This window comes from Radiomyces spectabilis (assembly GCF_025331425.1).
Source record: "Radiomyces spectabilis strain NRRL 2753 chromosome Unknown BYT42scaffold_4, whole genome shotgun sequence".
NCBI lineage: Eukaryota > Fungi > Mucoromycota > Mucoromycetes > Mucorales > Radiomycetaceae > Radiomyces > Radiomyces spectabilis.
In genome coordinates, this window is record NW_026251929.1 from 354,022 (window position 1) to 379,359 (window position 25,338).

General features: G+C 43.3%; 10 protein-coding genes across 10 annotated transcripts; 5 read left to right on the forward strand and 5 right to left on the reverse strand.

Annotated features, from left to right (window-relative positions):
• Positions 1-916: 916 nt before the first annotated feature.
• On the reverse strand, positions 917-1,327 carry BYT42DRAFT_612033 (uncharacterized protein; the record flags this gene model as incomplete). The annotated part of the gene is made up of 1 exon (XM_051571579.1): positions 917-1,327. One exon carries the CDS (start codon positions 1,325-1,327, stop codon positions 917-919), a length of 411 nt encoding a protein of 136 aa, XP_051425010.1.
• A 4,158-nt stretch (positions 1,328-5,485) lies between these two features.
• On the reverse strand, positions 5,486-8,163 carry BYT42DRAFT_632522 (uncharacterized protein; the record flags this gene model as incomplete). The annotated part of the gene is made up of 9 exons (XM_051572466.1): positions 5,486-6,019; positions 6,126-6,292; positions 6,365-7,271; positions 7,350-7,393; positions 7,495-7,683; positions 7,708-7,787; positions 7,876-7,899; positions 7,987-8,056; positions 8,131-8,163. 9 exons carry the CDS (start codon positions 8,161-8,163, stop codon positions 5,635-5,637), a joined length of 1,899 nt encoding a protein of 632 aa, XP_051425011.1. The 3' UTR covers positions 5,486-5,634.
• A 3,396-nt stretch (positions 8,164-11,559) lies between these two features.
• On the forward strand, positions 11,560-15,162 carry BYT42DRAFT_257110 (uncharacterized protein). The gene is made up of 8 exons (XM_051562734.1): positions 11,560-12,047; positions 12,166-12,245; positions 12,326-12,448; positions 12,527-12,685; positions 12,765-12,852; positions 12,918-13,039; positions 13,279-13,887; positions 13,970-15,162. The coding sequence occupies exons 1-8, from the start codon at positions 11,759-11,761 to the stop codon at positions 15,026-15,028; spliced, it is 2,529 nt and encodes an 842-aa protein (XP_051425012.1). The 5' UTR covers positions 11,560-11,758; the 3' UTR covers positions 15,029-15,162.
• Positions 15,163-15,540: 378 nt separating this feature from the next.
• On the reverse strand, positions 15,541-16,453 carry BYT42DRAFT_562147 (uncharacterized protein). Its single transcript, XM_051567433.1, has 5 exons — positions 16,305-16,453; positions 16,128-16,222; positions 15,943-16,052; positions 15,822-15,875; positions 15,541-15,756 (listed from the first exon to the last, which is right to left on the reverse strand). The coding sequence occupies exons 1-5, from the start codon at positions 16,417-16,419 to the stop codon at positions 15,675-15,677; spliced, it is 456 nt and encodes a 151-aa protein (XP_051425013.1). The 5' UTR covers positions 16,420-16,453; the 3' UTR covers positions 15,541-15,674.
• A 1,331-nt stretch (positions 16,454-17,784) lies between these two features.
• On the forward strand, positions 17,785-18,395 carry BYT42DRAFT_592646 (DnaJ domain-containing protein; the record flags this gene model as incomplete). The annotated part of the gene is made up of 3 exons (XM_051570634.1): positions 17,785-17,857; positions 17,929-18,195; positions 18,274-18,395. The coding sequence occupies 3 exons, from the start codon at positions 17,785-17,787 to the stop codon at positions 18,393-18,395; spliced, it is 462 nt and encodes a 153-aa protein (XP_051425014.1).
• Positions 18,396-18,472: 77 nt separating this feature from the next.
• Positions 18,473-19,587, reverse strand: BYT42DRAFT_562153 (cytidine deaminase). The gene is made up of 6 exons (XM_051567434.1): positions 19,444-19,587; positions 19,298-19,378; positions 19,214-19,240; positions 19,098-19,141; positions 18,952-19,031; positions 18,473-18,893 (listed from the first exon to the last, which is right to left on the reverse strand). The coding sequence occupies exons 1-6, from the start codon at positions 19,502-19,504 to the stop codon at positions 18,764-18,766; spliced, it is 423 nt and encodes a 140-aa protein (XP_051425015.1). The 5' UTR covers positions 19,505-19,587; the 3' UTR covers positions 18,473-18,763.
• BYT42DRAFT_257233 (uncharacterized protein) lies at positions 19,382-20,280 on the reverse strand. The gene has a single exon (XM_051562735.1). The coding sequence runs from the start codon at positions 20,083-20,085 to the stop codon at positions 19,564-19,566; it is 522 nt and encodes a 173-aa protein (XP_051425016.1). The 5' UTR covers positions 20,086-20,280; the 3' UTR covers positions 19,382-19,563.
• Positions 20,196-21,014, forward strand: BYT42DRAFT_257242 (uncharacterized protein). The gene is made up of 5 exons (XM_051562736.1): positions 20,196-20,315; positions 20,378-20,565; positions 20,632-20,675; positions 20,741-20,795; positions 20,887-21,014. The coding sequence occupies exons 1-5, from the start codon at positions 20,305-20,307 to the stop codon at positions 20,958-20,960; spliced, it is 372 nt and encodes a 123-aa protein (XP_051425017.1). The 5' UTR covers positions 20,196-20,304; the 3' UTR covers positions 20,961-21,014.
• BYT42DRAFT_562157 (uncharacterized protein) lies at positions 20,654-21,431 on the forward strand. The gene is made up of 3 exons (XM_051567435.1): positions 20,654-20,795; positions 20,871-20,998; positions 21,070-21,431. The coding sequence occupies exons 2-3, from the start codon at positions 20,957-20,959 to the stop codon at positions 21,208-21,210; spliced, it is 183 nt and encodes a 60-aa protein (XP_051425018.1). The 5' UTR covers positions 20,654-20,795; positions 20,871-20,956; the 3' UTR covers positions 21,211-21,431.
• A 770-nt stretch (positions 21,432-22,201) lies between these two features.
• BYT42DRAFT_562161 (nucleoside phosphatase family-domain-containing protein) lies at positions 22,202-25,227 on the forward strand. Its single transcript, XM_051567436.1, has 2 exons — positions 22,202-22,678; positions 22,763-25,227. Exons 1-2 carry the CDS (start codon positions 22,426-22,428, stop codon positions 25,105-25,107), a joined length of 2,598 nt encoding a protein of 865 aa, XP_051425019.1. The 5' UTR covers positions 22,202-22,425; the 3' UTR covers positions 25,108-25,227.
• Positions 25,228-25,338: the final 111 nt, after the last annotated feature.

Here is a 25,338-nt window from a genome sequence, read left to right on the forward strand (position 1 = left end):
ATCTTGAGACTGAATTCTATTGATGGAGGCAGAAATGCACCAAATTCAGAGAGATGCGATGAGACAATGTTTTGTTTAGAGTCAGAGATGATAAAAATAGGCATTGTAGTCTGAATAACGACTGAAACAATCTACGGTTCCTACAATTTGGACAGTCTGCGGATATGGATCCAGTGGCAAAATTGCAATGTGTTTGTTGTACATCTACAGAAAAAAGAACTTTCCAGCAGAAATATAAAATATCTGTCGGGTGAACAAGTAAAAACAACAAAATAAATCTGCAATACATCGTCCATGGGTTGTTTTCATCCTATAAGAAATAAGCTCACACTAAAATACCAAACAGTCAAGGTAATATATGAAGTTCAGTTATGAAGTCATTCCCCGGTATCACCTCGCTAGGTTACACCACGTGGCCACAGTTGAGCAATGATCACCATGATCGACAATGGAAGAAACGGCCTTGATTTTCAACCTACAATTGCAATCCAACTAATGTCTACAGGAGACTTTGTATATTAAAATCAGCAATATATACGATACAAGAGGATAATGATGGATAAAGTGCACGAAATATGAGCATCTTGGCCATGTCGGCGAAGAAAGCAATTCAAAGTCCGGTTATATTTATAAGTTTTTTAGGTAGGTTTCCCCAGCTCGTCTTGGAGTAAAGGAAAAAAAAAAAAACAATGATCCATAGAAAAAAGTGATCAAGAAAAAGCCGGGGACGAAATAGTGGTGATTAAGCAAAAAGGAATTATACAAAACAAGGCAGGAATATTCTGAACATCGATATAATGTTGCGACGTATATGAGGAGGAAAAGTGTATAAAGATGAGTATACGATGAGGAGGAATTAAATAGAGGGAAAGGTGAGCATGAGTAAAAAAAATCAACAGAGGACCATCAGAAAGACTTATACGGCTGACATCGGGACCAAGTAATCGTTGGTAGATTCATCGTCTTCGAGTCTTTTGGCATGATTTGTAGACAGGTTGGTGAAAATCAAGGGGCCGGCGCAGATGCTTGTATCTATAGACAGTTTCGGTGGTCGTCTCTTGGGCAGCAATTGAGTGGCTCTTTCTGTGTCTGGACTACTGGTTGCGCTGCTACTGCTTTGTCCGTCATCCTCCGAATCGGTCAACGCTGGAGGAGGAATGGCAGGGATATCAAGTGATAATTTGAATTTGTACAGAACTGGCATGGCAAAGAGACCGCCGCGGTCATAGTCCGCCGATGAATAAGTTTCAATGATGCATGGTGTCAGGTCGAACTGAACACTCTTAATGGCACGTTTACGTTTTATACCACAAATAGTTGATGCCATGTTGTTTTGAAAAAAGTGAGAAGAAAAAAGGAAAAGGAGTTGAAAGAGAGCTCAAATACTGTCTTGAGGAGGAAAAAGAAAATAAAAAAAAATAACCCAAATGAAACTCCACAATGTGGAGGATATTTTTAGGCAATCATCATAAAAATAGATTAGGATTATTGAAGATCAGAAAATTACGATGCTTCGACTCCTTCAGTGAAACGAAAAAGATCCCTGCCTCTGCAATCAAGGGATACAGTGGGCGCTGCAGTTCATTCAGAAAAAAAGAAATCTCATACAGAAAGATAGGAACACGCCGAAGACGACAAGTCATAGTCATTTGTTCACGCCCACGCATGAGGCACACAAAGACCCACCAGCCTGAGAGCCGCCATCGTAGTGCAGATAGTCCTTTTAGAGAGGGTAATTCACGGTACGTTACACATACTGACCAAAATTAGTCTTGCCGGCTAGTGGTAAAAAGGCACCAATGTCAATCAATGGCTTATCTGCTATTGTATTTAGGAGTGGATGATGCTATAATTGACGGTCCATATGCAGGCGACACTTGGCAGATTTTAGCAAAATCATGCATGCAGCAACAGAAAGAACCCATTCGTTTATTTTAATCACTGCACCAAACATACACACATACGCACAACCTGGCGGGAATTTTGAAATGTTGACCTTGATCACCTTTTTACGGCCAACATATCATTACAAGTGCCCATGATTTTATTCAGTCATTGGCTTTTTTCTTTTTCCCTTTCTAAACATTTAATACAATGTATAAAAAAAGCACACCTTCTGAAATTCGTCTGTCTGTCGTCTGCCATGTTTTTGGTCTACAACCGCAAGAGAGGATCTTCGTTACCATTGCCAACAGTTTATGCAGTAGATCTCGCTATTGGTTCTTTTTACGTGCACGGAGTATAAATATAGCGCCTTGTGGAATTGCGTGTGTGGTCTGTGTGTAACGGTTTTCACCATAACGCTGAAATGATAGAAAGCTTACTAGAAAGACTTGACTCTATCGTACTGAGAACACATATACTGCGATAGCAGATGATGTGTTATGGAAGTAAAAAAAAAAAAAGCTTAGGACGAATGCTGTGAAACTTAAAATAGCTGTCAGTATACATAGTCCTTAGTATGGTACAAACTGAATTCACCTTGTCGTCAGCAAGTGTCACTCTGTATTTCACTCTGTCCATCTTGAGCGACAACCAGGTGTAGCTTGTGATACTTCAATAGCATTTAGATATAATTCTACATTTTGTTCATTACCAATATCAATCGTTAAAGGAAATCACTTTTGAAGCTCTAATGGTGAAAAATGTAAGTTGGCTGGTCTTTTTTATTTTTATCTCGATTACGTATTGAGTGCCTTTCTGACCCGGCTGGTTTAGTATCCCCTGAATTTATACCGTGATTTGGCCTGCAAAGTGAAAACAAAACAACGTTGATTTTACCCCGAACGGATGTTGTCGCATTACAATGCGTAAAAAAGCTCTTTGTGCTCTTCTTTTGCTCATTTTGTCAATCGGAAAGGGAGCTTGTCACAGTAGATCTGTAATTTTTCCTGCTTGAAATTGTCTTTACGCCGATGGGCGGTGGGCATGCCGAGGGGTGCATAGGTGCAGTGAATAATACAAACAGTTATCCGCATGATCCGATGACGCCCTGTGAAATCGTACTTTCCTTTCCATAGCTTGTTTCGTTTTCATTTCCTCTTTTCGTGTTGGCTGTGAAGATGATAAGAATAGACATTGAGTTGGCATTGATAATGCTCTCTTGGCCAAAGTCGTTCTCGTCATCATTCATGGAATGGCTGACATCATACTACCCTTGGGGAAGACTTTTTAGGAGATCAGCTTCAGAAAAGGATAAAGCTGCAATACTTTCAAAACAGCCAATCCCCGTTATTTTTTACGGCCTATGCGGTGCGGAGCAAGTTGATCCAAAGACAATCTTGATTTGCTTTGTTTCAATCCTTTGAAAGGAACTGTGCTCTTTTACACTGCTTCACTGTTATGCATTCAAGACCTCTTCAAGGCATCCATCAGTCGACCTTTGGATGAGCATTGGGTATGACGACATTTAAAGCGTCGCCATAGTGGATGGGAATTGCTTTATCAGCTTTTTTCCAATTTATGAAGCGATTAAGATGTTGGTGTTTGCTCAACTCATCATGCAGCAAGCCCTATAAACCGTATGCGACGAAACAATCAGAGGGACGAAAGTGGATATTGACGAAATTCGGTTAAGTTGCGCTATACTTATAATGTGCGTTTGGTTCGTAAGGGATTAAGATTCTTATTTATTTGTGAAGGATGTTCTGGATTATTTAGAGGGACCGAGTTCGATTATCAGAAGGAACTTCCCTCATCCAAATCCACCAATTGACATGGCCGGTCATTAAAAAAGTCTCGAATATTGCAAAGCATTGATACAAGCTGGGAATTGTCCTTTGCGTTGATGATGATTTTGCTCCACCGTCTGTAAATTCAGTATGGCATCACCTCCGCGATTGATCACTTGCGTGGCGATTTCTCTGAATAATAGCGATCCAACCCGCTCTTGGGACATTGCTACATGGTTGGACTCTTGATCTGACATAGTCCAAATGGGGACAGGTTGAACTTCAAGATGGGATGCAACATCGGACGACGAGCGGCACATGGTATAGGTCGAGAGGTAGTTGAACCTGCGCACTTGTCTAAGGAGGTAAAGGGAAGGTATTGACTGGGGGCGGCTGATGGTGGGATTTAAAAGCATACGTTTGGCAAGTTCGACTGAATGCTGGTCGAGAAATACGCGGGTATAAATTTGGGAATCATTATAAAATCTTTGGTGAAAAGTGAGAATTCGTGGGGCCAAGATTAAGTGACACACTATCTAGTCGTAGGCTTGCCGAGACCAGAAAATTGCAGGTTCGGCTGCCAAGGACTAGTTTCAGGCCGTCCGATGAGTGAAGGAGGGAACCAGAATGACCTGTCGCAGAAGAAAAAGAAAAAGGCCGAGTGAAACAGCCTTTTCACCCAGCAGCGTGTCGCGTGGGTACGGTTCGATCGTGTTCAATATTCGGCTGTTCCTTCCTCGACCAAGATCGCATCAGCCAGCAGTCGGGACGTGCAATAGCACAACTGAGGGTACTGTAACCGATCGTGATGTTGCGCAACTGCCACTGTGGCTGCCCCAAACGCACCAGTTGTTAATTTTCTGTGTTGGCGACATTCGCTAGCAGTCAGACATTCCTGCTGGTAATTCCTTCGGACGATCGTCAGCAACTGCCACCAGCTTGGATCTGTGACATTCTTATATTCACCAGTAATAAATTTCCAAAGGATGAAGCGACGCCAGCAGAAAGCTTTCCTCTGCCGGCGTGTAGCAGTGTCGATGCAGTAGTTGCTGATGTTAGAACTCCGTATTGCTTTTCGCCCTGCTCGTAAATCAGAGGGATCCATCTGCCCACTTTCGCAAGCATGAGCTTGTCTTCTTGAATTGATGGGTCCTCGTTTAGACTATCGGTGGAAGCTAAAACAGCTTGACGGTACCTGAGGCGAGAGAGTTTCGTCTCTTTCGTCAGCAAAGATAAAGGTGGCGGAGGGGTATCCACCCCGCTGTTCCTCGATTTCAAGGTCTTCTTCGCATGGACCAGGGAATTCACCGATGACTGCGCGCTGTAGCAGTTTTCTCTTTCTCTCCACTAAGCATTCAATCCGTAGCTCCTGAGATGCCCAAGTCGAGTCGCTGGAATGCTCTTGGCACAAAGCGGGTAAGGAAACCCATTTTCGCTTCTTTCCACCAGTGTTAGCCCATGTACCCAAAGGTGTCAATACGTATGTTGCTGTCTCTTGCAGTGAGATCGTTCACCCTTCCCGAAATAGCGGGACTTCTCAACAAAAAATACGACCGACGTCTCCTAAGCTCGTCAACTCGAACTCAGAAACAAGTTCTTGACCGAAAGAGAGGCACTTTTTTTGATTATCACGATTTCAAAAAAGATAGCGATTTCCATTTCTGAAATACAAAAATTACTTTGATTGATCGGCTGGCAACTTCTTTTTCTTTTCTATGGATGCGACTTGTTATAAATATCACAAAGAAAGTGTTACTTATTACATAACAATCATCATTTGGGCAGGAAATTCCAGACTGAATAGCTTGATAGACATTTTCTTTTTGGCAATAACAAAAGAAAAAAGAGAATAGTCATTGTAAACAGTAGAAAGAGGATAAAAAAAAGGGTAACACACAAACAAAACAATTACAAATCGAATGAAGAAAGAAATAATAGAGTGTCACAGACACAGGAATCATTTTCACTGACTATCACTGGCAATGCCACTGACGCTTTCGGCAATACGCAGTCGATCTCTTTCAGTAATGGGTCCGTTCCGTTGGAGCATGTCGCGTAATTCAGACACCAGTTGCTCGACATTGTCGCCAGAGGTTCCTGGAATGCGAACATTTAATCCTGCAAATACTTCCGCCACCGTTTTCTTGAACTCGCTTTGTTTCCGCAGCTCTTCTCGCAATCGCTCGTTTTCTTGATTGGCCGCGGTGAGCTTTTGTGAAAGGACAAATTCCATCGATGACGGCGCCATGCTAGATGCCCGACTGATTAACACATCGTCGACCAGATCCACGATCTTTGCACGTATTTTCACATCCACATCAGACATGGCCTCAGTAGATTTCCGTGACCTGAACGAGAACAAAAAAAAAGAATGGAAGCCCAAAAATTTTTCAGTACGCAGTCCATGTCATCTTCCTGCAGCTGCCCATGAAATGGAGTTAATATGATAGTTACCCTGGAGTGGATGGCGTATGCGCTTTGTTATTGAACCTTGTGTAATCTACTGAATTTCGTCCATTGCTAGTTTCAGGAGCCGCAGCCGGCGAAGTGCCGTAAGGTGTCAGAGGTTGATTGTTATTCGCATTCCACCGCTGTGCGTTGGCACGGATATCGTTTTGGATCTAAATGAGAATATTTTAGCCCATCTCCATGGGATACTAGATGCATCAATACAAGTTCTTCTTGGCACCTACCTCATCAAAATCTTTGATAACTGGCGTGGGGGGCTTGGGGGTGATCGCGCTGGCATTGGGCATACCGACTTTCTTGTTATTCGCCACCGGCGCGACGATCCCGGAAGGGGCAGCTGAGGTCGGGGAAGAGGTATTGTTGTTCATGCGAGGCGGAGCAACGGCCGGTGAGGGGAAATTCAAATGAGCTTTACTGGGCAACTTTTGTTTGACGGGAGCGGTACCGTTCAAAGCCAGCGGGGTGGAGGAGGATGCAGAGGATGGAGAGGAGGTCGAAGGTGATTGCGCTAATGGTTTTGTTGCAGGTGGTGTGACTGATTTGGCAATGTCGGATTTTTTGCGCTTTGCTTCTAGTCTTTCCTTGAACGACAACCCAGAAGGTTCACCGCTCGTCGACTTATTGGATCGATGACGTTGGCTGGCGCCTCGTCGTGTGCCCATATCATCATCGGAACTTTGATCACTGAGAAACAAGTTAAGATCGGCGCCACTCTTTTTCTGATGTGGCGCTGTTGCACGTCGTTTAGCTGGAATATTGCTTGCCTTGACAGCTTCCTTTCCGTTCTTTTTGCGTGATGACAGACCGAGACTGTCATCGGAGTCGGAATCTGGATCCTCGCCATTTTCTTTATCTTCTTCCTCTTCGTCATCGGACGCCGCTTCATGTTCATCACTTTCCTCGTCTTCCTCGTCATCATCCTCATCCATTTCTTCATCTTCACTATCGAGTTCCATCATCCGACGAGGTAGCAATTTCCGACGTCGGGCACTCAAGGATGACTGTCGTTTCGCGTTTTGTGCAACACGCTCCCCAGATTGATGATCTCCACACCTAGGAGAATAGTTACTCGGAACGGAATCGGCGGGCGTGATTAATCCGTAATTGATAGCACAGGTAACGTGAAATCGTCTATAAACCACAAGCGATGAGGAAAAGCTTGAACTCATCCTGCTGGTTTAAGGAGAAAAGGGAAGTCTAGATACTTACTTTGTGCAATTGGGTTTTTCGCATCGAATACACAGGCCTTGTTTCTTTTTACATAAATAGCATTCCTTTGAGAGAGTTTTTGTCCAACGTGAGCTTTCCCGCCACGAAAAAATAAAAAGGTACCATGTACTCAGGTGTCACTTACATCCACGTCCAATGGTCTTTTTCTAATATCATAGGGTTCTAAATCTTCTTTAATATCCTTATTCCACATGGCACATTCGACATGCATAAAGTAGCCGGATTTCACGGTGTGACGAAGAGCACCCACTTGAACCGGACAGCAAGCAACTTTCTGAGGTTTTTTGATGAGATACATGGGGCTTCCATTTTTCTTTTCTTCCGAGCAATTACTTACTACGTCTTTTCCCATTCTTAACGCTTCGCAGCGCTGACAAAACCAATCGCCTTCGGGTATCTCGTCCACATTGTAGCATACTGATAGATAAAGAATTAATGCAAAGAGTGAGATGTCCGCCCATCATTTTTTTTTTTTTGATTGTCTTTCTTTTTGCTATTTACATACATTTGTGGACAGGTAAATTGCAACCTATAAAAGACGAAGAATGAGTGAGCCTAATGTTTCCTGTGATGCCATTCCCACCCAACGTATATGGCAACAAAATCAAGACATTACCTTCTCCATCGCAATAAATGATAGGGTTTCGCTTTGTGGAGCGGTCGCCATCGCAAATAGCGCAAGCCTCCTGTATAATTTTTGCATGAATGATGAGTTTTTTGTTGGTTTCGATTTCTCGATATTTTTAATGATGAAAATTACAGTATCTGATTTACTTGATGATCCAGACGGCATGATCTAGTTTCTCCAGAAATTAAAATATTTTCATCTCCAACAGCTGTATACAATCAACTCACCTGCGATTTTTTGATACTGTGTTTCCCAAAAATAAATAAAAAAAAAGATGTATTCTTCTCCTTTTTTGTTTTCTTTTTGTTTTTCGTGGGGTTACTTAGTCTTCCTGAACTCTTTGCGATTCAGAACAAACGCAGCTGATGAGTTTTCTACTAGTATGCAAAACGGAACGGTGGAAGTGGTGCTTTGGTTGGTTGCACGAGAAAAAAAAAAGCAAAGACGAAAAAAAAAAAAAAATTAAGTTACGCCGCTTTCCAAATTCACGGATAGCGAAGAGAGAACAGGCAGCGCTGGGCCACTCATCGCGATATTTATATGATAGCAATTTTTGTAGCAGTCACAAGCACCGACGTGACGACCATCGCATGCCATGATTCACTGACTTGTCTGGAGGGGCACAACCCAAAGGTCAGTTGTTATTTCAGTTTCAGGAACATAATCTTCAGCGATTCGCGCTTTCAAAAAAAAGAAACTCATCGTTATTCTTTACGGTTTTCTCGGTGCTATAATCACGAGAAATTCTCGCGAACAAGCGATGTATGGCATGGCGATATCCGCCATTCACTAGCTTGACAGTGGAACCAGCATGAGCCAGTGTGATGGATATGAAGAGCGGCAAACTTGATGTGTGAGATAATCCCACATTTGCTGACGGCAAAGGGTTTATTCGATAAAGAGGAGCACAGCTGTACTTTTTGGCTGATACAAAAGCGTGCTTTCCCCGGACTTATTTTCAGCTTTTGAAAGGCTAAACAATTAACCTCTGAATTTTTCTCAGAAAGAAAATGCTTCGAAGTTATGAGTTCAGAAAGGCAATAAAATCAATGGATAAGCCAGAAAGCACCCAGGACCTAAATATCAGACAAGAAACATCGAATATAATTTTATTCCTTAAGAGTGGACGGTAACAGAATAGCCCGAGCCAGTGTTCTCTTTGTTTGACCGACTTTAATAGCAAAAGCTTCACATCGAGTCTCCACAGTATCAGCATCGATATGGTTTGTCCATGACCGAGAAGTGGCAATATTAAATGATTGATACCTGTAGGCGAAAGGATAAGTCAACGTTCATTTGATCCCGCAAGTAGACCCAATATGTATGCTGATCAACTCCAAGCTTCTATTTTTTTATATGACACACTGTCTGAAGAGGCACTGACAAAACACGGTGGCAATTGTTCTTCAAAGGCTATAAAAATCAGTCATTACAGAAAGGCACGAATGGTCTCAGTACTAAGTGAGACGAGTCAGTATACTGATAATTTACGCGAAACAATTAGCGTGCGAAAACTGATGGATTCTCCGCGGGAATCACGACAAAGTGATTGCGATTGAGTTATCCATTGCCACTGCGAATGAGGACAGCGGTTTTTATGCAGTTTCATCCTCAGATATGTCAACTCGTGAAATCAACGTCGTTATTCACCACTTGTTATAGCTGTTCAAAATGAGCTTTCACCTGATGGTCAGATGAGTGTTCGAAAAAGGAAGTTACTTGAAACAGCAGTTCCTCGTTCAATACAAGCTCTTCCGACTTGCACACAACCCAAACAGCTTTTTCTGCTCTAAAAGTATTGACAAAATTTCCTTTATCTATACTCTAATTCGATGTTCCGCTCGCTGCTGTCCAAACGTCGAAGCCTGAAAAGGGAGGCTCATCATGCTATGATGATTTCCCCAGTTGTCATTCTCCTCCCTTTAGGTTCACGGATCCCGCTGTGTCGATGGCAAAAATAAATGCTCGTAACAATGGTAAATAGTGCTGTCGTCAAGGAGTGTTTCCTCAAAGTGGACGCCCGCCGCTTGGTTTTCGGATACCGTAGCCTTCTTTCGTTTTGTAGTATGGTTCAATAATGTGTTGTTTACTGCGTCTTCGACCTTTACTCATTCCCTAGAGTCGATAAAGCGATAAGTCCCCTTATCGTACACGTGCACGGCTCCAAATGGATTTGAGCCACCGATCTCCCAGCTTGTAATCCTTCTAGCGATCCGGCATTAAGGCTTTGTCACCTTTCTCGCAAGGGCGTATGATCTGGAGGTGCCCCTTCGATCTATTGTATGCGCTCACGGATTTTTGTTTCGTGGTTTGCAATGCAACAATTCTCTCTTGATGCCTCGTCATACCTGCGAGCCATTCTCGTATTGTATGCATAAAATAGCATCCCACTCAGCCCTCAAAGAGGAAATCCGCCGTGGCGTTTTCGGTAATTATTCGGCATTGCTGCGACAACTGACCATCGGGTGAAAGCAATCTACTGCGACCAACAGATATGTATCATCAATTATACAATCTTGTAAACAGACCCACAGCATCTAACGTCGACCATAAACAATGAATGCTCGGGGACGCGGGTGATCTGATTAGGTTCAGTCCTAATAAAGTGTGCTGGTGCACGACTTTGACATGTCTTGTACTGCTTCGACGAAATTTTTGACATAGTCATACATTTGGTCCTCCTCATAATGCAAAACGAAGTCTTTGTCATACAATATTCGCCATCTCCTTTATCATGGATTTTATTGACAATGACCTTGGCTTTCCTTGGATGAAGGACTTGAGGGAGCCTCTTTTCTACTTTTGGTGTACAGTCTTACCATCGATGTAACGCAACAACTCAACTTGTTATATATTTCGCGTTTCTCTCTGAGATTGTGGATGATAGAAGTTTCTTGAATCTTCCCATAGAAAGCAGACCATTATATGATTTTATGCGGTGCAGTTTCGCAATGGTTACATTCCTGCGTACAGAATTGAAATATGGGCGCAAACGCAGTGCAGCCATGTATCATGGAGACCGCATGCTGTTATTGGAAAATGACGAAAATATCACTTGTATTAGATTACGCAGAGAACATCCAATGCCTAGAATGGAAATTTAAAGGAGAGAATCCCAATGGATGTGACCGAAAAAAAAATAACCGCGGATGAGCCAATCCACATCAGCTAGGCCGAAAAAGGACAGATGAGCATGAAAAAAAGGTGTGGTACTGCTGTATTTACTGTTTTGGTCATTTCCATGGCATTTGCTCAAAGCACCATTCTGCCCACCTCTTGATCTTTTCTTTTCGTGTTGCTGCATCCGATGGCAGTTCCAACGAGGTTCTACAGGACCGTACGCGTGCCAGACGAGAATCATCCCAATAACTTAAAGAGAAGCTGATTGTGGAGCTCGGATGATGTGCGTGGTTTTGCCATCAGAGTCACACGGTACAAGACTTTATTGTTTGCTTGGAGACGGTTGCGCTGCGATGACACGATCGGAAAGGATGGTGAGAGGTGGAGTTCCGTTAAGTGATTTGAAACCTTCTTTTTTTGTGCTACGCTTTGCTGCGAAAGCTGCTCGTCACGGCTGGTGGGGTGCGGTAGACTATGCGGGTTGGATTTATCCCTAACTAAATAATCATAATAAAACAGCCATCATCCTATCCTACTTTGTTACGTTACCCTGATTCTATGCGTTTATTCTCATCTTCTGCACCGTCGTCGTTTCGTTTTTGCGTCTTTCTTCTTTTTCATATTTCACGTTGCCCGCCCAATGTCCCTGAATAGACAACGACCACGTTCTCGAGTCGCTAACCGAGCCTACACTCTATCTTCCCTGCCTCCCAGCACTCAGTCTGACATCACCGGTTACTCATCGTCTCATTTGCATTCCATTGAGGAATTACTGCAAGACTGGCTCACCAAAGGAATGCCCGAACCGGCTCATTCTCCATGGTTTATCGATAATATCTGTCAGTGTTGTCAACGACCCAACTGCCCTCAATTCGACAATGTCATGGCCGGCATTCGTAAATTAGAAAACGATGTTCGCTTGGCTGCCGGTAAGCAATAAGTCCCCTTTTCTTATTTGCTCTTGCCCCTTGATGCCTTTTTACTTGCTTCTCTTTACATTTCCCTTTCGTTTCTCATATCGGAAATTAACATGAAGAATCATTTTAGAAATTGGGCAGAGCCTTTTGCATAAACATGAAGCATTTGTATCGGAATCACAAGAAGTCAAAACAGTATTGGAACAGCAGGTTGCTAAGTTAAAACAAGGCAAACGAGTCATCGTAGCATGTGCCCGACCCGTGTAACACGCTCTTTTTCCCTTTTTTAGCTCGAAACATCCAATGAGAAGGTGCATGAATTACAGCAACTCTTGGAAGAATCTGATACTCAGAAGCATCAACTGGCCGGAGAAAGGGATAAAGTTACATGGGAGCTGCAAAAGATGGACAAGGTATGGATACCGATGAAACGATGGGGAAATAAAATAAGGCTATTGGCCAGCGCATATACTGAATTCGGTGGATGGCAGACTCTGCAAGATACGCTATCCGATCTGGAAGCAGCCAATGCTCGCTGCGTTCACCTTGGCGGCGAGTTAAAAGCGCAGAATGTGGAGTTGGAAAAGCTGAGGATACTGAAATTGATGGTGCGACAAGCCGATGTTCGAGAAGAAACGTTACATGCCAAGGTAATCCCATAAAAGAAGCATAGTAACTATAAATACGATGATTTATATAGCTTTTTTTTGGCAACACAATCGGCGTCAGTTGGAAGATTTGCAACAAGAACTGGCAATTTCAAGAAAGACAGAATTATCACTTGAATCCAAATACAAGAAGCTAAAAGCAAAGCATGGTACGTTTCATACTTGTACCTGAAATAGATTTCGTTATAGCAAACTCTGATTTAGGATGCTATAGAAACCATGTGTGCTGCTTACGAAAAGCTGAGGCTTGAAGGTGATACACATACGACAGATCGCGATAATAATCTCGCCTGGCTACGTGAATCCAATGAAAAGCTGAGGAGAGACATGTTAAAGGTAGATCACAATCTCAATTATCACATGTTTTTATTACGTGGAAAGGGGCCTTTAAACGATGGTGAGAAAGCAGACTGGGAATATATGGAGAGGTGGTATGGGGGAAAAGGAAAGAGGGTGCAAAAAAGAGGCTGACAAGCTATTCAGTATCGTCGATGAATCGGGTTTTTACACTTCAACGTTTTTTGTTCTTCATGCTGGATAACCTAAAAAGTCCCTTGCATTTGTTTTGCTTGCAGCTTACAACGTTACCTTCTTCTCCGATAACGCACTCGCAACAAGCCAATCAGAGTCACTGGATCACGCTTATCAAAGAGCTGGCATCAGCCAATAGCAAACTGAAAGCGGACCTTTTGGATTGCAAAGATCACTTATCAGAAGCTCGCAACGAAATCTTTGCTCTCAGCTGCAAAATTGATGGTACAGAGGAACATACCATGGTATCGAAAGTGGAGGATGAAGAGGACGAAGATCAAGAAGAAGAAAAAGAAGAAGGTTCACTGCCATCGTTACCGCATAAACCTCCTGTGGAATTGGCACCAGCGGGATGGCTCAGTACGTCGGCACCATCGCTGCGTAATATGCGCAAACAATTACGGACACAACCACGTCGCGTGACCAGGGACCCCACTCATGCTACCAGCGCCAAACCTCTCCCTTTATCCTCTGTTCAGCCCAACACCACTGCCACCACTGTTGCCTCGTCCATGCCGGGTCCGTCCGGAACTGCCGTGATTCATCACCATTATCATTATTACATGCAACGCAAAAAGAAATCCGCCAAAGCTTATTCAATAGATGCAGCGTCATTGCATAACAGTGGATCTTCCGTACATATTGACAGCAAAGTAAGGAAAAAACTGAAACCATGATTGACTACTGGCATGGAAAAGCATCCTTTATTCACTGCACCTATCAATGACCATGTAGGAAAAAACGCTGGTACATTCTGACATGGATGACATCAAGGAAATAACAGAGAGAGGAACAAGTGAAGGGAACGATGTAATGAGTGCATTTCATCAGTTACAGACTTACCTGACGGAGGTGTTTCGACGGTTAACGGCAACGGATATACGGGCGTTGAATCGTCAGCTGAGAAAAGCGTTTGATATACTGGAATTGACGAATATGAGCAATTCCATCATCGATAGCATTCTGACAGAAGTCGAGAGTTTACACTCCAAATTCCAATGGGTGGAAATCGAGGTAGCACAAGCAAAGGAGACTTCCGGTCTTGCCGGTGACGGTTGTCTGGTTGCGATGGAGGATTTCTTTCCACTTCTCCACACCGTACAACATATGCTCAAGGAAATTGGATCGTTAAGAATGACCATGAACGATTTACAGCTCGAGTACGTGAAAAAAATTGAAGAAAACGATCAACGTGTGGAACAGGAAGTGCTCCAGAAACGCGATGCGCTAATGCAGCAACAACAACAACAACACCAGCAAGCGCAAACCACTACTGCACCCGCAACTTCGCCACCTTCCAGCGCCATCAGTTGGCTCACCCATTTTTTCCAGCGATCATCCACTGTGCAGTCGCTGAAGCATGTCTCATCGCAAGACGATTTAGGGACACGTTACATCAATGATCTCGGCAACAAGTCATTTACGGCCGTTATTTTGGATGACTCCAAGCGACCAATTGATTTGCATTCACCGAGCAAAGCCAAAAGTCTGCGGCCAAAAAGTGATGTGGATCGGTATGGTCCGCTTCTCAGTTTCCCCACGGACGACAAGCGGCGGCATCGAAGTAGCGCTGCTCAATCTATTCCATTTCCAATGCTACGGTCGTCGCGTAGCGCTGGGACAATTCGCCGGGGTGAACCATCCTCGGTTCCGGCTCTCACGATTGCGCGTCGAAAGCGTAGCACACTCGGTCTCAATTCCGAACTCGACCTTCGTGGCCAGCCGGGATCCCCTGACTTCAACGGCGAATGGAGCGTCAATGCGTTCGCCACCAGTTGGCTGGGCACCAAATGACATGCGTGTTTATGGATGTTTAAATTGATGTGCTTTTTAGTATACCCAGTTTCCTTTTTTCTTTCTCACTCCCTTCCTACCTATCACAGTGGCATACCGCTTGATGGGGCATAAAAAAAAGCAGCATAATAAGAGTAATAAAACCTGATAACAACAATATGAATGATAAAAAGAATAGGAGCCATAAACACACGGCTATAAAAGTCGGAGCAGAGCATGAATTATAATCCGAGTTATTTGTTTAATCCTTGCAATGGACAGAACCAACTCACAGTGTAAAGCGCCATAACATTGGAGTATTTGATTGATTTGGTATGCCCCTGTAGTCAATTGAATTCCGCAACATGAACGCTGGACATAAAAAGTAACCTGTGTGAAACGCTCCATGTAAGGAAAAGTTCACTCATATTCCCTTGATTGAATTTTCTTGAAAGCCAAAAAAAAGGGCAGACAATCGCTAAGAGAAAGAAAGCAAACGAAAACACTTTCCAATGACTTCTCTTCTACTTTCCCTTTCTGGTTAAAAACCTGTCATTTTTCCAACTGCTGGATTGTGTATTTTGAATAGAAGCCCATACAAAACAAAAACAGAAGACTCTTGTCCTTTTTTTCCTTTTTATTGTGTCTATAGAGAGAATTACATATTTTAATCGGATCGGATCTTGAGATCAGACAAATCGACATGAGTGCCACCGGTCAAAGCGCGAGGACTTGCGGCTTCGAAGGATCTGTAAAAAAAGGAGGAATTATTAGAAGCTGCATAAACTTTCAAATATTCGCTTTTTACACTTACTCGGGATATCTCATACGATACATGGGGGCGCGCTGAGCTTCTTGGGTGATCAATCTATGAATTAAACAAAAAGACCTTAGTTTCAACGAGAATCGCTTCTGCAAGGAAATCGAAATTCTACCGGCGGGCAGCGAGTTTGCCAGCATTATCCAATGCTTCAACGGCTACTCGATCGTTTTCAGCATCAGACACCATATGAGAAGCCATCCATCGAGTTAAGGGATGCTTGTTCTATTGTCATGGGCAACAGGAATATAAGTCACTCCATTCACAACCTGATGCCGAGAATCATAGGTGTTCACGTACCTCGCCCGAGCTGGTCAAATGCTGATCGACCTGGTACCAAACAGCACCGAGAGCAACAACGGCAACTGTCTTTTTCCAGATGCCAGCGTTGAAGGCTATTGTGACCGAGAAAAATTATATGAACTGGTAAGCGTCGTGATTCGTGTTTATTTTTCGAAGCTGATCTCAGGTACTAACATTCTTCGGAGAGGGATTGGCCAGCATTCTGAGCGGCGTGATGCTCAGATGCGTAACCGCGCTTGATAATGTGTTGAGCGGGTGCTTTCACTCGTGAAATGAATCTCGAAGCCATCGTGCAGAACGAGTGAAATTAAAGCCAAAAAAAACAAACACAAAAGTAATTTTGGGAAATCCCTCCCCCGCTCGCCCCTCTCATGATTTGTAACGCCGCTTAATCGTGACGTAGCTCTCTCGTGCACTGGATACGAACCAAAGTTGACGAGCTGTCAATCGAAATATACTTGACAATATAGACATGATATTAAAGTAACGCCTCTCTTTATAATGAGGTGAAGCATATGCCTGGTGTATAGTAGCTTATTATAAGATTCATCTGAGTGCATGCAATATTGGTATTACAAAGAGTGAATTCAGGTGGCATAAAAAAAAAGCATGCCAGTTGAAATAATCTACGCAAGTCGTGTGCATTAATTTGATGATAGTGTGTAAGACGCATTAACTTATTCTACTGTTTTTTTCCAAAATCACCGTAGGAATTTTAAAAATTACAGAAAGAAAATCGCAAATTATGATACAGGCAAAAAAAGAGAAAATGACAATACAAGAAAAAGACATAAAAGAGCATAAACATCAAATGATGAGAGCAAATCAAACATAGACAAATAAAAGAAATGGTTGAAATGATTAATTCGCGAGTTAGAAAATGACTAGATTAGGGAGAGAAGAAGACATAAAGAAATCAAAGAAAACAAGAGTCGTCAGTAAAATTATATCTAGGGACAGACAAGCAACGCGGACAACGGAAAAAAAAAAGAAAAAACCTTCGTGACGGGGGCCACCAGCAAGACATCTTCAGCAGGACGGGACCAGATAGAAAGGAAGGGTGCTTGCTACCCCGTAGTGATTAGGTGCCCAATAGGTGCTGCATTGTAATAGAGAAAGAAAGCGGTCAAACGTTGTATTAAATATTGTTTGTTACAGGTTATCGGATATCTCAACTATAAATTTTGGAGTTGTTCGGATGGCCTTTTATTATGGACGCTGTCCATCGAAACATATCATTGCAGTTTCTTTTTTTTTGAAAATTTTAAAAATTTTTGAAATTCCTACGGTGACTTTTGAACTTATTCTACGCAAAGATTTATTGGCGGGTTCAGGACACTAGCTGCCATTTAAATCATACGGTTGTTATGCTGCACACTTGCACTTTGTGACAAAACCATTATCAGGCCCATATTGTTCCCCATCCATGATAGTGCAGAAATGATATTCTTCATAATTGATACAACAAAAATAATATGACACGGGTTTAAGAGGATGACGGTCATCTGGACTAACTAATATGTATGCCTGGGGTCATGGCAGCGATTATGCTGCGGTGAACGAATCAAAAGAGGAAAAAATCATGACTCGCCAAGAGACTGTACGGTTTCTTTCTGCCTTCCTTCCAAGCTTTCAACCTTGTTGAATTCACACCATGACAAACTTACCTGATTATTACAGTATTCTGGACATTCCCGAAACCGCTACACAGGAGGACATTCGCCAAGGTATGGTTCTCATGTCATTATTTTCGCTTTTTGAAAAAGAGCCAAGACTTTTTTTAAACCATACATCGCAGCCTACAAAAAGCAGGCACTGCTTCACCACCCCGACCGTCTTCCTGACACTGCGACGGCCGCTGAACGGGCAGAGCAAACGAGACAGTTTCAGTTGATTGCCGACGCTTATTATATCCTTAGTGATTCCACACGTCGGGAAGCCTTTGATCGAAATAGGGCACAACACAGAACGTTTGCTTCATCCTCCACTGCTGAGCCGACTACATCCACAAACTATGCACATCATATGTTTGGTAATGTCTTTGAAGAACTATTGCGCCCAGAAGGTAAGGAAATGATATTCGATGATCGTTGAGAGTATATGGAGTATGAGCGTGTGATTAACTGTTCCGCCCGATAAAAAGTGGAACATCCATCGCATCTTTGGCGAATCTTGGGTGCTGGTGCGGGAGCGATTCTAGGATTTATTATCGGCAACGTAGGGGGTCTTGCTGTGGTAAGTTCGCGTACAGGTTTTTTTCCATAATAATTGGCAAGTCTGATGGTCTGATGATGTTTGTAGGGTGCTTTTGCAGGAAAGACATTGGGACAAATCAGGGACCACAAAGGTAAAACTCGAAATGAAAAAGGGTTTGTGTAACATATGCATAGCACAAAAACTAATGTTCATGACGATGCACAGGTGTATCCGTTTATACCGCGTTTCAACGATTAGCAATCGAGGAACGACGAGATATCCTAACGGCTTTATTGACCCGTTTCTTCACTCACGGTGCAGCAGGCATGATGAAATAAAACACCCATGATTTATACCACCATGAAAGCAGGAACGTGGACATTATGAAAAGAGCGAAATGCGCTGGTAAACACATGGTGCAGAGAGGGAATATATTATTATTGTTTATTCTTCTCGAGACTGAATGAGTAGGGGAGAAGTTCCTCGATAGTCATTTGCGTAAATTCGCCCTTGGTATTCAAAAGATAGACGGGCATGTTGGCAGGACCGAATTCGGAAATGAATTGTCTAGCAACAAGGGATAGTTGGCATTTGCTATTTTCATGTAAACTACTCACCAACATACCTGCAGATACCGCATGGGGAACAAAACGCATCTTCGTCGGTGGCTGCAGCCAGGGCAACGAACCGAGTGTGCCCTTCACTCTAATGCCGCCGTTGCATTTAGCATGCCATCAATACAACACAAAACAATACAAGCGGAAAACTTACCACAGCCTTGACGTATGCCGTTCTTTCAGCACAAATAGCCCCGCCTTACCAGAATAGCCGTATAAGAAACCAAATAATGGTGGGAAATAGTGTTATATGGCCCAGGGCCTACTTACCGTACGATGCGTTTTCTACATTGCAGCCTGTACAAAACACAAATGAGTCATTTCGACAGTAGCAGAGAGATCAGGGACATTTACCTTGGAACATGGTACCGTCTTCCGCAAGTAATGCCGCTCCTACTCTGAATTTCGAATAAGGGCAGTATGCCTTTTCTTTGGCTACAGGAACAGAGAAGTCAATAAGTATAGCTACACTATCACAATGGATATTATTTGACGCTAACCATCAAGTGCGAGTTGAAATAATTCTTTTCGTCGGTCTTCAGTGAGTGTTTGTCCGGTCATTAGAGATATTTAGAGGGAAAAAAAGGTAAAAAGAAAACGAAACCAGTTCCGGTTGCACATTAATCGAAGCCGTCTGTTTCCCACGTCTTCCCGTGCACGGAGTCACCCAATTCACACACACTCTTAAATCCCGCTGCGCCTGATGGACGGTATATATTGAAATCCTTCTCATATAGGACGACTAGCACCACATGTAACACAACTGTGCTGTTGTATTTAATATGGTATTGCAGCAATAATAATTGTGACATGGCGAAAAAAGTTCTGTCAATTGGACAATTTGTGCAGCACTCATTGCAAATCAATATGTCAGCCCAGAAGATAGCAGGCATCTCCTTAACAGCCATCCGAACATTTGTCGTCAAGGGATATTGGATGAAATAGTTGGCTTGAGGGTTATTGCAACGAGTAACCAATTGTCTTTGGGCCACGGATCGTGTCGGAACGACAAAGTGGTTTTCCTTTTGCAAGATCAAGGCGGACAATGATTGGATGCGTTCGTAATTGGATCCCCGACTGTAGCGCAACCTGTCAGATACAACTTGAAAAGAACAAGGAACGGCAGACAACAATAGGGGCATCCATCGAATCTTTTGGTTGTATTTAACAAGGTTTTCCGGTGCAAGAAAGAAGAAGATGGGGGTAGCTGACAACTAGCAGGATCTCGTATCAAGAATAGAGAAGAGAAGTGTGGAAATCCTTGCAAATAGAAACTTTCTGCACGGATGAATGGTCTCGATATTGAGCCGTGAATTAGCCCCAATTTTGATGCCATAGCGTAACAGCATGGCTTTAAAAGAATGATAAAAAGGTAAAAGGTAAAGACTGGAGCAAGATGATTGGTGAAAAGATCGTATAATGGTATTTATTTAGACACTTGGCGTTTCTCAGAAACAAGTCACTCGCAGCAACCAGAACTTCATTTGCGCAGTTTGAGGGGAAAGCCGTTTGTGCGTACAATTGTTCTCTGTTGTCAACCATTATGAGTCGCCAAGGTCCCGCCAACAAGATCCGCGTGCAGCTCGGTTATGAGGAACAGCACGGCACATTTGCAGCCAACGGTAAGTTTATATGACCCGTTAACAGCCTCGGGGGATAGTTCTCATTCGTATCCTTTCTGTCCACAGATCAATCCAAAATCACCACTCTTCGTTGTGTTTTCTGTAATCAGGTAATTATACTAACGGACAATAATAATTTACTCGACATTAATCACTGCAAAAATGTATTTATTAGGATAAGCAACTGGATGCCTTTTCCAAGACTCAAGTCACGAAAGCCACTTTCAACCGTAAGTAACTTGCCACTGGCTTGTTTGAATAAGGACAATACTGGATAAAAATGACATGATTGGATCGGTTGATAGCCTGGGCTCCTCCTAGCTATAACAAAAAGCAGAAGCAAGTTACGTGTAAAAAGTGTACGCAAACCCAAAGCAAGACGCTCACTTGCATGACCTGCACCAAGACTATGCCACTTGAACGTTTTGCAAAGGTAAATATGTGACAGTCGCCCTCCATAAGAATCTTTTGATTGACGACGTTGGATTGATTTGTGTCATGTAGAGTCAGCGAAGAAACGCCGAAAAAGCTAGATGTCTGAAGTGCATGAAGAAACGTGAAGAGGAAGATGTGGACGACTCTGAACCGGATTCAGACGACTCGGATGACTATGGTTACAAGGAGACATGGCATGACATTATGTAACAATAACGATATATCCAACAAATTCAATGTATCCCATCAGCCCAAAACATCCAGCACTTAAGGAAAAAGGGACTATAACAGCATTTATTAAGGAGTGGTTTGGCTTTTTTTTTTCACTGGATGAATCAACATTCCCTCAACCAAAATAATGGATCGTTTCAAATTGTAAAAAGAAGGGTAATGAAAATCGGCAATCGGGCTGACTGTAATAAAAAAAAACCCCCATTGCGATTATCCGTTTATTCGCAAAGTTGGAAAGTGACGAACTTTCAACCAGTGGAAACGTAAATCTGAGCAGAGAAGAGATAATGCTTATAAAACATATTCACTGTTTACTCTTGTTCAACTAAACTTATTGTAACCGCTGTGAAGAGGTGGCTCATCCCAGAGGTTCGCAACCTCGGCAGGCTGGTGGTAATTGGCTAGGACGCGGTGATGGAGGTCACTATAAAACAACTAGAAAAAGTAGTGAGATTTCAAACGCTGATACGATTACGTGTAATTCTAAAGCTCGGATAACGCGGATGAACCCCGGCGGAGGATCCCCTTTGTAGATATCTACCTTTACACATGGATTCGAAGTTGAAAGCAATAAAGGTAATTATTATTGTTATCACCAGACAGAAAGCCATCCATGTGTATCCACCGCTGATAATGCCTACAGTTCCCCGTTACCCGTCTTATTTACTCTTCTATACTCATTTGATATGCTTTCTTCTGACATAGAGTGACTTTATCTATCTCCTACGAATAGCCCTTCTTCTCTTAGAAAGTGTGAAGCGATGATATATACAGCGGATGGTGCGTATTGGAGCAAAATGGAATAAGCGCTATTTGTTGGCATGGAGTGCCTGCTTGTCCCTATCAGGGAAAAAAAAATTTGACGGCCTTTTTCTGGGGCACATATTGAATGACCGCCGGCAATTGCTTTTTTTGTCCATCAGCTATTTCTATTTTTACGAATTTCTCTTTTTTTGGATTTGCCCTTCCTGCTTTGTCTTCGTCTTTCATTCTGCATTTTGATTCCAAATTGTCTCCCTCATTTTACATTACTGGTAAGCTTTTGCCATGACGACGCGACTCGTCATTATGTACACTCGGCTCTTACTGTTTCTGTATACAGTCTAGTCCAACGCTGTATAGCATTTATCTATTCTTATCGCCCTTCATTCCAAAGACAGCCTTTTATCTCTTTTTTTTTTCCTCCTCATCTGAATGCTCCATCGGTCTCTTACCAAACGACAAACCGATATTACCACTCTGCAAAGCGATCATGACTGGAAAAAGAACAGACGTTATGGCATTGTTATCGATGCAGGCTCTTCCGGTTCAAGAGTCTATGTTTATTCGTGGAAGGATCATGAACATGTAAAGTCCATCACGCCACCCGAGCAACTTAGAGGAAAAATCCCTATTGTGGAACGAGGTGATCAACACGGACTCAAATGGACTCATCGTCAAGAACCCGGTAGGTGTCTCCTTTTGACAGTGGATGCCACCGTCACGGTCGGCACGCTCGTATTGTTCTGACACCAACACTATCGGTTGATAGGCATTTCTACATTTGGATCCAAACCTAGTGAGATCGGTGAACATCTCCGAACGTTATTGAATTTTGCCAAAGAAGTGGTGCCTGAAGAAAATTATACCACTACACCTGTATTTCTCATGGCCACCGCTGGCATGCGTCTTTTGCCAGAATCAGAACAGGCGACCGTGCTCGACGCCACTTGCGCATATATTCGTGACAACTACCCATTTTTTATGAGCGACTGCAATACGCATATTAAAATTATTCCGGGCGAATTGGAAGGCGTCTATGGTTGGGTAGCGACCAACTACCTGATGGGTGGATTTGATCTCAGTATTCAAAACTATATCGACAATGACGAGGGTCAACGAGAGACTCACCACACGTTTGGTTTCTTGGATATGGGAGGCGCAAGCACGCAAATTGCATTTGAACCTGAACATCATCAAAAGGAGGAGCACAAAAGTCACTTGGCCAAAATTCATCTTCGCACATTGGATGGCCGATCCGTGGATTATGACGTCTTTGTTACTACCTTTTTGGGCTATGGTAGTAATGAAGCGCGACGACGCTACTTGGAAGAACGCGTTAAGCAGATGTACGCTCAGGAAAGCGGGAAAAATGTGCTAGACGAACATCACAGTCTTCATTTGGACGAACCTTGTCTTCCTGTGAATTTGAACATCACCGATGCTCATTCCACCAGTGTCCCGCTCACGTTGCATGGAACGGGAAATTTTACGCAATGTCTGGAAGCCACGTCGCCATTGTTGAACAAAGATGCGGAATGTAAAACGGAGCCTTGTCTTTTCAATGGAGTTCACACACCTCACATCGATTGGTCCGTCAATAAGTTTGTAGGAATCTCGGAATACTGGTATTCGTCTCATGATATTCTCGGTCTGGGAGGCGTTTATGACTTTAAAGAGTACGAAACCAAGGCAAGCGAATACTGTGCCAAGGATTGGACCGTGCTGATGTCGGAGCATAAAGATTTGAGCGTCGTCGAAGTTCAGAGATACCAGCTGCAATGCTTCAAATCGGCCTGGATCGTGAATGTCTTGCATAATGGTATCGAAGTGCCGCGTATCGTCGATCCCGGTGGACATCTCAGCGATGATGCCAAACTTCTTGAACAATCCATCGAAAGCGTTCAATCCAAGAACTGGACAACGCCGTTCCAGAGTATCGATACCATCAACGATATTCAGGTCTCCTGGACACTTGGCCACATGGTGCTCCACGTAACGAATCAGATCCCCTTGCTGGACTATCCTAATCAGTTAAGCGGCCACAGCACCGACGACGAAGGGCCACATCAAATTGTAGATGGCGTTGAATTACCTGAACCAGGCGATCATGATCACAGTCGTCCCATTGCCGAGATTTCTCCAAGCAGCAAACCCGGGCTTCTGGACAGCCTGTGGATGGACACTTCGGTCTTTAGTATTGGCATCATGTTGGTCATGATTGCTTGCATTGGGTTCATCTGGTATCTTTATAACAATTCGCGACGGAAACGACGATTCGATGGCGATTATCGACGACTGGATGGCGGATCCAACGGCGGACTTTTAGGAGTCAGTACCGGTACGACGGGCCAGTCGACGCTGGGTAGTGTGAAGAATGCACTGTCGTCCACGATATCACGGAGCGCGGTTTTATTGCGGTATTGGACATCACGGTTGCTGCGAGGTAGAGGCATGTATGTCAACGCGAACAATGGACCATCCGATCCACCGATTGTTACGGAACCCATCAACTTGAATGACAGTGTCAGCATCAACATGAACATGAATACGCCCAACGACAACACCAACGGATCAAGAACAACGCTGGGACCTTCAAAAAAATCGCACAGCTTTGTGTCCAGGAAATATTGGAGCAAAAAACGGTACAGCGGTGACAGTCATAATATTGGAATGCTGATAGCGAACGGGAAGCCCGGTAGCTATCATGGAAGTGAAGGGTCAGGAACCTTGCCATTCCGTAGTTCATCATCAGCATTTGGTCTGGCGAATCGGAGCAGCAGTACTTCGAATTTAACAGCGCGTACAGGCAGTTCACCAAACCTGCATGGTCTCTCGACAATGTCCATCGAACGAGCTCCTTCGCCTTTAGCCGGTGAAGCCATGGGTGCCTCGGCTAGTCGACCCACATCACGAATTGGATTTGCGATTCATGAATTATCTGACGAAGATGAGTATGCTCTTAGTGATGGTCCACTCTCGACCCGGCAGCACCGAGAAGCTCCCGGTACGACTGCGGCCTCCACTCATGCTTGGCTTCCCAGCGACTCCAGTCCCCGTGGTAGTCCTCGAGCTAGTCTTGATGATCGAAGGAAACCGATAGAAAAGAATACGTAAAAAAAAGCTAGACCTTTTGTATAATTTCCATCTTTGCATGGAATGTTCATTTATCATTTTTTTTCTTCTTTTTACACATATTATACCACATAAAATCGTCATTAATTTTTTATTCAATCCCAAGATGCAGAATCTCTTTCGGCATATTTGATCATGGCGGCCCTCTAATAATTTCATCTTATGTGCTCTGTCTTCAAGCAAGGCTGGCTCTACGCAACCACGACTGAATGG

Bases quoted from the DNA above. Each gene is read 5' to 3' on its own strand.
- BYT42DRAFT_257110 (XM_051562734.1), top strand. From the start codon at position 11,759: ATGTCCCTGAATAGACAACGACCACGTTCTCGAGTCGCTAACCGAGCC. The intron at 12,853-12,917 runs GTACGTTTCATA...AGGATGCTATAG, and splicing joins GAAGCTAAAAGCAAAGCATG to AAACCATGTGTGCTGCTTAC. The intron at 13,888-13,969 runs GTAAGGAAAAAA...ATGACCATGTAG, and splicing joins CCGTACATATTGACAGCAAA to GAAAAAACGCTGGTACATTC.
- BYT42DRAFT_562147 (XM_051567433.1), bottom strand. From the start codon at position 16,419: ATGGCTTCGAGATTCATTTCACGAGTGAAAGCACCCGCTCAACACATT. The intron at 16,223-16,304 runs GTTAGTACCTGA...CGGTCACAATAG, and splicing joins CCAATCCCTCTCCGAAGAAT to CCTTCAACGCTGGCATCTGG. The intron at 15,757-15,821 runs GTAAGTGTAAAA...CTTTTTTTACAG, and splicing joins TATCGTATGAGATATCCCGA to ATCCTTCGAAGCCGCAAGTC.
- BYT42DRAFT_562153 (XM_051567434.1), bottom strand. From the start codon at position 19,504: ATGACCGGACAAACACTCACTGAAGACCGACGAAAAGAATTATTTCAA. The intron at 19,241-19,297 runs GTAAATGTCCCT...TGTTTTGTACAG, and splicing joins AGACGGTACCATGTTCCAAG to GCTGCAATGTAGAAAACGCA. The intron at 19,142-19,213 runs GTAAGTAGGCCC...TATTCTGGTAAG, and splicing joins TGTAGAAAACGCATCGTACG to GCGGGGCTATTTGTGCTGAA.
- BYT42DRAFT_257233 (XM_051562735.1), bottom strand. From the start codon at position 20,085: ATGCCCCTATTGTTGTCTGCCGTTCCTTGTTCTTTTCAAGTTGTATCT.
- BYT42DRAFT_257242 (XM_051562736.1), top strand. The intron at 20,566-20,631 runs GTAAGTTTATAT...TTCTGTCCACAG, and splicing joins CGGCACATTTGCAGCCAACG to ATCAATCCAAAATCACCACT. The intron at 20,676-20,740 runs GTAATTATACTA...TGTATTTATTAG, and splicing joins GTTGTGTTTTCTGTAATCAG to GATAAGCAACTGGATGCCTT.
- BYT42DRAFT_562157 (XM_051567435.1), top strand. From the start codon at position 20,957: ATGACCTGCACCAAGACTATGCCACTTGAACGTTTTGCAAAG. The intron at 20,999-21,069 runs GTAAATATGTGA...TGTGTCATGTAG, and splicing joins CACTTGAACGTTTTGCAAAG to AGTCAGCGAAGAAACGCCGA.
- BYT42DRAFT_562161 (XM_051567436.1), top strand. From the start codon at position 22,426: ATGCTCCATCGGTCTCTTACCAAACGACAAACCGATATTACCACTCTG. The intron at 22,679-22,762 runs GTAGGTGTCTCC...ATCGGTTGATAG, and splicing joins GACTCATCGTCAAGAACCCG to GCATTTCTACATTTGGATCC.